This window comes from Macrosteles quadrilineatus, unplaced genomic scaffold (assembly GCF_028750875.1).
Source record: "Macrosteles quadrilineatus isolate MER2022 unplaced genomic scaffold, UCM_ALF_1.0 Scaffold_7__1_contigs__length_78375512, whole genome shotgun sequence".
Taxonomy (NCBI): Eukaryota; Metazoa; Arthropoda; class Insecta; order Hemiptera; family Cicadellidae; genus Macrosteles; species Macrosteles quadrilineatus.
Window position 1 is genome coordinate 60,283,582 of NW_026542600.1, and position 11,216 is coordinate 60,294,797.

The window sequence follows — 11,216 nt, forward strand, 5'->3', positions numbered from 1 at the left end:
TTTATAATACCCTTTAAACTAGACAATTTTGAACATTCTTACACATGTTTGGGCTCACAAGTACAAGCCCTCAGGATATTTGACTATACCTCTTCAGAACATGGAATGTAAATCAAACTGAGCTGAAATTTAGAGAAATGTTGATGACTATAAGATTGCTATTTTTGCAACCAAACGCCTGGATCCCCTCTGGTGAGTGTCATATCAATTTCATGTGTTTAATTTTCCCATCTCTGTTTCAAAACTGAGCAAGTAATTGCACCAATAAGTAATTATTAAATAAAAATGATAATATTCCAATAGAATTGACCTAAACTATGAAAAGATCGAGGGAGTGCTTATTATGAGACACAATCTATAATGCTGCCTGTTAAAATATCTTGCCAAAAGTAATGGAACTCAGTTGACGTCTTGGAGTTCAGATAGAACGTGAACACAAGTTGAACAACTTCAAATTCACAGTTGAAATTCTAGGATGAAAAATATTTTTTGGGAAAAGTAACCAGAAGGAGGTAATTTCTCTCTCAGTGCAACTTGTGAAAATGAACTCAATTTTAATTTATGAGTAGTTTCAATCCTAGTTAGCATCCAACTCATCAAAATCAACTCACACGTTGATGAATGTGTATAGTAATAACTGCTTAACGTTCAACCAGGCGTGTTACTAGCCTAGTGGTTAGCCTGTCAGACATCTGTGTGAAAGGGGTGGTTTCCATTCCTGACTTGTCTATACAAGATGGAGTGGTTTGAACAGTTTTACCTTAAGGGTGCGCACTACCTCAGCTCGGGCTTCAGTAGCTATGTTGCGCCATTGAACAGCGCCGCGAGAAGCGCTTGCAGAGGTTTATGGGCCCTGCCTTTGTAAATTACCCATACATGCTAGAAACGGTGGTTTAAAGAACAAAGAAAGAATAATCCATACGACCTTGGTTTAATTTTTTTATAACGATTCTTAAATAAGTTTAATTAGTTTGAAATTGCCGTTTTTCGTCTACATTAAAAGAAGATTTTCAGGCTTTATAGTAGGATATTAAACATATTGAAATCGCCATACTTTATATAATTTAATCTTCTTCAAAATTCCACCCTAACTTTGATTCTACGTTAAGTGTAGCCTTCGGAAACACGGGGCCCCCAAACCCTTGCATTTACACGGAACGGGAGAGGTAGGGCGGACCCATAAAAGTGTTTATGATTCTAAAATTCAAAATGGCACTGCCGTAGCTATAAAAAAAATACAGATAGCACCCAAATCTCAATGGGTGGCTTTAAAGCAAAGTGTTATAGATAAAGTGTTAGAAGGAGGGATACAGATACAGACATTGGTTCTAACCTCTGTGGCACACCCGTTGTTGGTGGTATGGGTACAAGGATTGGGCCCACAGTTGGCACAGGTAACTATCTCATTGGCTCCTCCCCCCTCACCTTTCTTGTCCCCCTGAAAAGAAGAGAGAACAAAAATTAATCAGTGATCAACATGAGATAAGAGTGTGTGTGGTTTTATTGGCCAATTAGCCTTTCCTCATATGTTGGTATATTCTTCAATTGACATTGGTCTATTAACATTACTTAACTATCCTTAACAATTGGTTAACATTGACACACAAGATGCTTTTCTCCATCAACAAGTACAAGTCGCCCAGAAAAAATTAACTTGAAGGTTTCAAAACATTTGTTGATTTAAATTTAGAAATACAAAACTGATTATATCATGTTACCTGGATGAAAATCATAAAAATTAGTAAAAGTATTGTGAGATGAAAATCTTAACAGATTGTAAACTTAAATTTACAACTACATATCACTTACACGTACGTTAATACTAGTACGTAATTTCCAACCATTCAAAACATCTCTTTGACAGTTGACAATCATTTACAAAATCCACATTTATTCAAAACGGTTATCATATACAGGGTGAATTTTAAATGAGTTCCCCCCCTACTTTTTTCTACATTTCTTAAGATATCATCTCCGGACCACGTCAGATCATTGTTGAGTAGTAAGTACTTCATTTGGACTGGGTATACATTTTTGGCCGCCATCTTGGATCCGCCATATTGGATACAAAGTTTATTTTTCAAATGTAAAGGTAGGGTTGTGACCCATTATTTCAAACTAGAATTTTACGCTGATTACAATGCCGCAATTAGTTTTTAAAAATCTTGATTCGTTCTAAAGTTATGAGGCATTTTTATAACTTTATTTTTAGCCCATTTTAACATTGTGCATTAACAAACTAAGACCATAATCTCAAAATAGTGCTAGATAAAGATAAGTATACACCACCATTCATTGTTGACATATTTTCACTTGGTTATGACGGATGTAATTTTTTCAGCCGCCATCTTGGATCCGCCATTTTGAAACATGATCAATGTCATTAAATAAGAAGGTGGTGTTGTGACCCATCATTTTGAACTACTTTTTTATACTGGACTCAATGCCGCAATCCGTTTTTGGTTATCAAGCTTTCTTGATGAAATATTAAAATACTCTTATTTAAAATTTCAATATTTCAAAATCCAAAGATGCAAATGAAAAACGGATTGCGGCATTGAGTTCAGCATGAAAAACTAGATCAAAATGATGGGTCACAACACCACCTTCATATTTAAATTAATTGATCACATTTCAAAATGGCGGATCCAAGATGGCGGCTGAAAAAACTACATCCGTCATAACCAAATGAAAATAAGTCGACAATGAATGGTGGTGTATACTTATCTTTATCTAGCACTATTTTGAGATTATGGTCTTAGTTTGTAAATGCACAATGTTAAAATGTGCTAAAAATAAAATTATAAAAAGTCCTCATAACTTTAGAACGGATCAAGATTTTTAAAAAATAATTGCGGCATTGTAATCAGCGTAAAATTCTTGTTTGAAATAATGGGTCACAACCCTACCTTTACATTTGAAAAAAAACTTTGTATCCAATATGGCGGATCCAAGATGGCGGCCAAAAATTTATACCCAGTCAAAATGAAGTACTTACTACTCAACAATGATCTGACGTGGTCCGGAGATGATATCTTAAGAAATGTAGAAAAAAGTAGGGGGGGAACTCATTTAAAATTCACCCTGTATATTGAAAAGCAACCAACAACCTTGTGAGTATTTCAACTTTGTTTTCCAAGCTTAGGCTTTGTAATTATAATGTACTGATTGCCTTTCACAGGGAGTCCTAAGAATCAACGTACAAAAATTGTATCATAAAATTCTGTCGACTAAACTTGTTATCAGAAGTGAGATAAATACTTGTCTAAGAAGTAACATACCACGAAGGGCACTTGATTGGTTAAATGTTACCTCATTACCTCCATCTTTTCATAGGGTACAGAAGTACTTACTAGGGTACAGAAGTTATCTCACAAAGGTTCCATACATAGTGGTGTTTGTTTGGTATCAATTAAATGAGGGTTGTTTGAAGTTTGATAAAGGTGAAGGATTAAATGAGGGGAATGAAAGGAAGCTAGCGTATAGGGAACTTACGTAGGTACTTATCTATTTTTATCCATTCATAGGGAGAAATGTTCATAATAACCTAAATTTCAACAGGACCAGAAACTGTGTTGTTGTACTGAAAATATGATTAGTAAAGTTGAATTACCGATGTTAAATAACCATCACTGAATTGTAATTGTGCATATTTTGTATTAAACTTCTAAAAGTACAAACTCATAATGGTAAGCATAAGTGAATGTGTCAACATTTTTGTCTGAACTTTTGAGGCCAATCAGCTCAATTCCTTAATTAACATATGAATGTGGAACCTTTCATGTTCACTGTATTTTGATATGTTTGTTACCTTACATATACATCTGTGATTTAACGATAGAAATTATATATTTTCTCCCTCTATGTTCATTGTTACACCAGTGATAACCATTAGTATTTTTTAAGAAAGACTCACTGTCATTTATAGTTTAAGTTAGTTAAGTTTGCATATTTTTAACCCTGGTAACCTGTTAAATGTTAAATAAAGGGCAGCCTATAATTTGGATTTTTCATGTCAAATTTTTTAAGTACAGTATGTATATAAGTATTGCATCTTATATCTTTTACAATAATAATGACAATGTCAATTACTATACTGTGTTGTTAAAAGACTAAATAAATGACTATTCATAACAAGGTTATTTTGCCCTTTTGGGCCTGAATTTAAAAATTTAGGAATAAAACCTAATACTTATAATATAAATAAATACATATTTAATAATAGGGTATTTTAATTTTTTGCAAAAAAAAAGCTTTTTCAAGGTTAAAAAATGAAGTTTTTCAACAGGTTTTGTAAATTAAACTTGATCATAATAATGCACTCATTAACGTATACAATGTTTGACTTTATATACATCCAAAGTTTTAACAGCCCCTCAGTTAAGAGTAATCAAGGGGTCAACAAATGGACTGAATTACCACTCTTAATTACTCTCTGGGGCATAAATCTCACGTTTATTTAGCACACATGTTAACTATAAACCTCTAAAATTGTCTTTAAACCCTGTCTTAAATGTAATTCGGTATCTATACTTTTAGGTTAACATAAACTAAACCACACAACAACTCATATTATTTTTGTATTTTACTAGAGTTGTATATCCTGGATTATTATTTTAATTTTTTCGATGACTGAAATTATACTAATAATTATAATAATAATAATTATACTAATTATAATAATACATGAAACCATGGATTTTTGTGGGGTTTTATCTACAGTGTAAACACAGTGTTGGTTCATGTAAACACTTTAACCCATTTTCAATTACTATTCAAACCTTACAGCTGTCTTGTTTTTTAAGTCATACTTACTCTAAAATATTAATAACACAGTTTTTATCACTTGGTGCCAGTTAATTTGGATGGTATTCAGTTTTTAAATAACTAGAAAGCTTGCTTGCTATTAAAGCTATTCAATGTGTATAAAATTGTTATGTGTAATAAATCTTCTGATTTATTTATTTATTTAGGTGAAATGCTTATGGTGAAAATACAACCATGTTGCATAAAGTGAATTATTCCTGTTACCTATGCTTTGTGTGAGAAATACTGATATTAAAATTAGACTAAACATATAATTATGCTTAATGTAATTTTGTTCTTTAATATGGTATTGAACTTGGGGGTTCTCATCAGAAATATAGAGAATCTTACTTCTTCTTAATTACTGTCCCTAGCTTAATTTTTTAAACACTAACAACTGTTCAGTCTAAATATGATATTTTACATAGCCAAAAATACAAGATTCAAACATAATTTTAGGAATCCAAAACATCAGTAATAACTATTTCTTTATGACTTTTTTCTCTATCTACTGATTCTTGTATTATCAATGCAATTTTGACTGACAATGTCACCTGTTTAGTAGCTATACCATATTGTAAAACAAAAACAATATTCCAATAAACACTGACCTTGTAGATATGTTTAAAAAGTATGGACCATATGAAGATCTATTATGTGGTCAAAATAATTTTATGAATAATATAAGCTCCGCTAACAAGTCTTCATTTGTTGATAACATAAAAAATGTAGCAATATTCATATTGCTATACTATTATTTTTCTTGCCATGATTTGAAAATAATTCCCATAACATCGTAAGCTTGAGTTAGGTAGGATAAAAAGGCTTTCCTGCTACAACCTAAATTTTGCCTTAGCCTTGGCCTTTTTAATACAGGGTTAGGCAAAAGTCTGGAACCCCCCAGTTAACTTTTTAACACGTTGCAGTAGGAAAACCAAACTCGGCACACATTTACAACATAAAAAAATGCACTTTTTCTTTAAAATTAGAACTTGTACCCGGCCCTCAAAGTGGGGTATTTTGGGGGCAGCCCCAAATTTTCAAATGTAAACACCCCTCATGTGACCCCTCATTTTAAAGGGTTTATCAAGAGAAATTGAATGGCGCAAACCAGAGGTCCTTATCGCACCCCTAATCAAAATGGAAGTAATTTTGAAATATCCCCTATTAACTTTTTTACAGGTTATAGCAGGAAAACTAAACTCAGCATACCTTATTAAAAAAACTTGAATTTACCTTTTGGTCAGTATTAAAATGTTATATTAAAAAAAACTTGAATTTACCTTTTGGTCAGTATTAAAATGTTATATTTGAATACTGACCAAAAGGTAAATTCAAGTTTCTTTAATAAGGTATGCTGAGTTTAGTTTTCCTGCTATAACCTGTAAAAAAGTTAATAGGGGATATTTCAAAATTACTTCCATTTTGATTAGGGGTGCGATAAGGACCTCTGGTTTGCGCCAATCAATTTCTCTTGTTAAACCCTTTAAAATGAGGGGTCACATGATAGGTGTTTACATTTGACAATTTAGAGCAGCCCCCAAAATACCCAATTTGAATGCGCCATTTGGCTGCCATTTTGCTTAGGGGTGCGATATTGACCTCTAGTTTGCACCATTAAAATTCTCTTGGTAAACCCTTTAAAATGAGGGGTCACATGATAGGTGTTTACATTTGACAATTTAGAGCAGCCCCTAAAATACCCAATTTTGGGGGCTGGGGCAAAGTTGTAACTTTGATAAAAAAAGTGCAATTTCTTATGTTGTAAATATGTGCAGAGTTTGGTTTTCCTACTGCAACGCGTTAAAAAGTTAACTAGGGGGTTCCAGACTTTTGTGTAACCCCCATGGTTGATATTATTTACAAAATAAAAAAAAAAAAAAAAACACAAGCATTAAAAAAAAGAACCTTGTTCATTTATCATATGTATTAAATTAGAAATACACTCCTGTATATCAGTTTTGGAATTTGTGTATTAAATATTAGGTTCAATCAATAACAACTAGATTTTGGATTTATTACAAATGATATAAAAATATAGTTAAAATTGTATTTGATTTTTAACTTGAATAACAAAATTCAAACAACGAAGCAAAAAGAACTTTTTGAAAACAATATTCAACATGCAATCTAAAGGACTCCTCATTCCAGAACTACTATATAAAATTACTTGACAAATATACACTGTACAGTTGACCAATAACAAATGCAGAAGCTGAAAAATTTCCATATAATTTGCCAATGACTACTGCAAATCTCTTACATTTACGCTACTGTTAAGATTATTTAAATTCAATTTGTTATTAACTAAAATGAGAAGCAACCATGGCATTACACAAATCACATCCCATTCAGGCAATCTACTACAAAATTAATAACTTTAAATTTTACTGTGGATTTAGATTTTACATATTTCAATCAACAACATAATTTGATTTATGCGATGTTTGGAGAAAGTAGCTTAGGTATTGCTCATTTAATATACTACATACCAATAAAATAATAATTCAAATTCATAGCCCCCCATGCCTTAAGTGAAAAATAAACAATAAACCATCATTACTTGTCTTAAACCTCAACCTAAACCTTGTCCTGTTTGTGTTGTACCTCTTTCAATGTATCATTACCGTTGGAAGATTTAACACCAGCTATGTTTTTAATGCAAAATAAAGACTAAATATCGTTAAACTCGTGTATATATTTTCATCAGGAGAGTGTATATTTATGAATGCATTTTCTATAACATAAATGATACGGAGTGTAATTAATTTGAACATTGTTTTGTTTCTTTAGGAGGGTCAGTATTTTACCAAAGTATTGGATATTAAATAGCTCGGTAGAACTGTAATGCTAATTGTACAATACCAAAACCAATCCATAATCAACTTCCTGTAAATATTTACAGTAGCATCTTGATTCATGACTAGCCAGGTTAGGTAGGAAAGGTCGGACTATACAGAAAACAGTCAACACTACTGTTCACATGAAGTCATTAAATGACAATGTCTCCATTGTAAAACACATTATAGAAATTCAGTAATATATGAAAATTAGTTCTTCTATGCAAACAAGTATTTTTTATTTCCCTAAGCCATCGTAGTATAAAATAACTGACACCACCATTGTATCAGTAAAATATATGATGAAATGGTAAATGTCCACACAGTCATAAGTTTCTGCTTCCATCACAATGGCACAGGTATGAGGAGTTGGCGAACTGTTTGGTACTTCTAGTGGTATGCAGAATGCTAAAAGAATCAACTAGTACAGTCAATTGCAGGAGCCTAAAACCTGGCGCACATCTTCAGAGGGACACATCATGGGTGGCCAAAGTGAAATAAAACAATTTTACACGATGGCCACAGAAATGGTCGGGAAACACAGAAAATCACTTGAAACTGATAATCAATACACTACTATACTACCTGACTCAAAAATCATATAGTACAACCCATTTTACTACAACAAATGTCTACTAATACAAAACGTGATAACCATCATGTCTATGCAATGTGAAAAAATCACACTAGGAGCATCTTTAAAAAATTTAACAAACCGTATATTTTTTTTCCTATCGGAACCTTTTTGCGAGCATATTTAATATACAGATTAATGAGTGTACTGCATAGAACATATATATATTATAGTACGCAGTATCAATTTGTACTATATAGTATAGAGTTAAAAAATATCAAAAGCTGCACTAGGTCCCCGAAAAATATAAAAGAGGTCTTAGTGGGAACAATTTACTTATAATTTAAAATCGGGCTTAGATCTGAAACAGATTGAATTATGAATAATGAGTTATAACTATTGCTTAAAATTTAAAAAAATCTATTGGCGGTTTATAAATTATATGTTACTACTACTAAGCGAAATGTTAAATGTATAGTGTTTTTATTATTAATAAATGCAGTAATCGTAATACAGTCTCCTTTTATTTACAGATTTCAGTTATTAAACCATTCTAAAAACTCTTAATTTGCATGTTTCTTTACGTGGTTACGTCCCTGAAGGGTAATATGTAATTAACTCTTAACTCCTGATTATTTTTTAAATAATTTATTTTAATTTATAGAGTTGTCTCAATATTATACTCGTAACCCATGGACACGTATCAATATCCAACCAATATTGAACAAGTTGACTTTATTATTGTTGATCTTATTAGGTGTGGAGAACCATTTATGAAAATCTATTATAAATTTGATCACCAGAAAAATTGCATTTATGCTATATTAAATTTACTGAAAAGCCACACATTTTCTGGTGGATCCCCAGTCAATCACCTAACTATTGATACAAAAATAAAAGTTTGTTTAAAGTCTTGATAGTACATTTCCAATCGTAAGATCGATTTATTGAATGGAATATAGTTCACATAGCTTAGTCTTATCACAGGAAGTCCGTTTTCTGATCGGTTTAAGTTTCACTTGGATAAAGAACAAAATTAATGTTGTACAAAGAAGTTAAACTAATAATTATTAATATAAATAAAAATAAAATATTAAATACTAAACAAATTTTGTTTACTATTTATTGTCAATACTGTGTCTTACTACTCAATTCCAAAGCTAGAGTCTATAATATTAGGATTCAATCCTTTAGGTAGAAATAGCAAAGAAGTCAAATAAACCAAGAGGATGGTGAAATAGACATAACTTAAACCTTCAGTTCTAATGAAAGATTCATGTTGCAGTAAGTCATTTTTTATGACACGGCTTCCATCTGGGAAGGGAGATTATCTCCATTACAGTAAACATCCTGTTCTCCCTCTTTTGGTCCTTACACCTAAGAAGTCTCAATTTTGTTTTCTGTACAAGTTAGACAAAAAGGTGACAATAAAGGAATAATGTGGCTTCGTTCAATTATAAATTCACATATAAAAATAAAAATCTTGTTCAACATAAAAAAATGTTATAAATAAAAATGATTCAGTAGTAAAATTGTTTCTCCACTTTAAAACTGTTCCTGAAACTATTTTTAATTCTCTATTCAAAACTGCAATTGACCTAATTGAGGTGTGGTACACATAATACAAAAGAGTTAATAAAATATTTGAGCTAAACCACGGCCACCTTTAAATCCAGGCCGCGGCATGTGTTGAATTGGCAACGTCGCAAGTAGTACTGCTAGACGTCCCATAAGATAACATAACATGACAGGTGACACCAGCTTATTTAATCGTGTATTATTCATTTAAATTTAAATTGATGAATTTAAATTTATTGACAGATTGAAAATAATACACATAATGTTCTAAATAAAACATTATAAATTTAAAAATATATTTCTGTACATTTAAAATGGAGTGAATATTTTTACATAACGTAACCAAGCTTTCGTAAAAAGTACACAAATCCTCATTAGCTGCCTGTACAAACAAAACAACCCTACTGACTGTGTTGCCACTTCGAGCGGCCTGCAACGATATAAACCGTTGGCGGCCTGTGGCCGTGAAACCAATAGAGCAACAATGTCCATGGAGCATATTTTATATAAAAATATCACTTTTCCATTTAATACATGTACTAATATATTTCAACTGTAAAAAAAACTCCTTTTTCATGTTAATACCCCTGTAATAAAAATTTTATAAATTTAAAATACTGTGTGATTATTACGGATAATTAACACCATACATGCAAAACAAAAATAACGTAAAAACAGGCCAATTTAAAATAAAAGTAGATTCTGTTACAAAGATTTATAAATTTATGAATATGCGTTATTGAACATATGACATTAAAACATTTATGACAAATATAACATTAAAAAGATTATCATTCAAAACAACTCATAACCGATGGTTGGTCCACGAGGTGCAGAGAATATTTTCATCTGTTTTGATGTAATGAAAAAATAAGAACATAAAACACAACTCCAATTTACAACAAAGTAGATTTTGTTACAAAGATTTATATTATTTATTTGAATATACGTTGTTTGAACATAGAACATTAAAACATTTAAAACATTTATGACGAATATAAAATTAAAAAGATTAACATTTAAAACAACTGATAACCGATGGTTGGTCTCACGAGGTGCAGAGAATATTTCATCTGTTTTGATGTAATGAAAAATTAAGAACATAAAACACAATTATAAACACATATGAGTAAATGAGGATCAAAACGTAATCGTGAAACAATTAATGGTGAAAATTTTATACAGGAGCAAACATTCTGTTAGGTGTAACCTAATGGGATATCCAACTAAAAGAGAAATACAATCTATTACTAAAACTCTGATCCTACATTTACCTGCTAAACATTTTCAAGTGAACAATTTATAATTCAGTTACCAAAATATTTCTTGGTTAAGAGTGTTAACAAAATGATACATAAGCATATTGGTAACTTACATGTTTACAGGCCAAATATAGAAGTATTATCATTTTTTTTAAT

At 31.2% G+C, this 11,216-nt stretch overlaps 1 protein-coding gene across 1 annotated transcript in view; it reads right to left on the bottom strand.

The window, feature by feature from the left end:
- LOC128998668 (glutamate-gated chloride channel-like) overlaps positions 1 to 11,216 on the bottom strand; it is a 351,411-nt gene that overhangs the window by 20,150 nt on the left and 320,045 nt on the right. Inside the window, exon 16 of the mRNA XM_054424900.1 lies at positions 1,334 to 1,438. Within this exon, the coding sequence (XP_054280875.1) occupies positions 1,334 to 1,438 (105 nt within the window). The remainder of the gene's footprint in view (positions 1 to 1,333; positions 1,439 to 11,216) is intronic.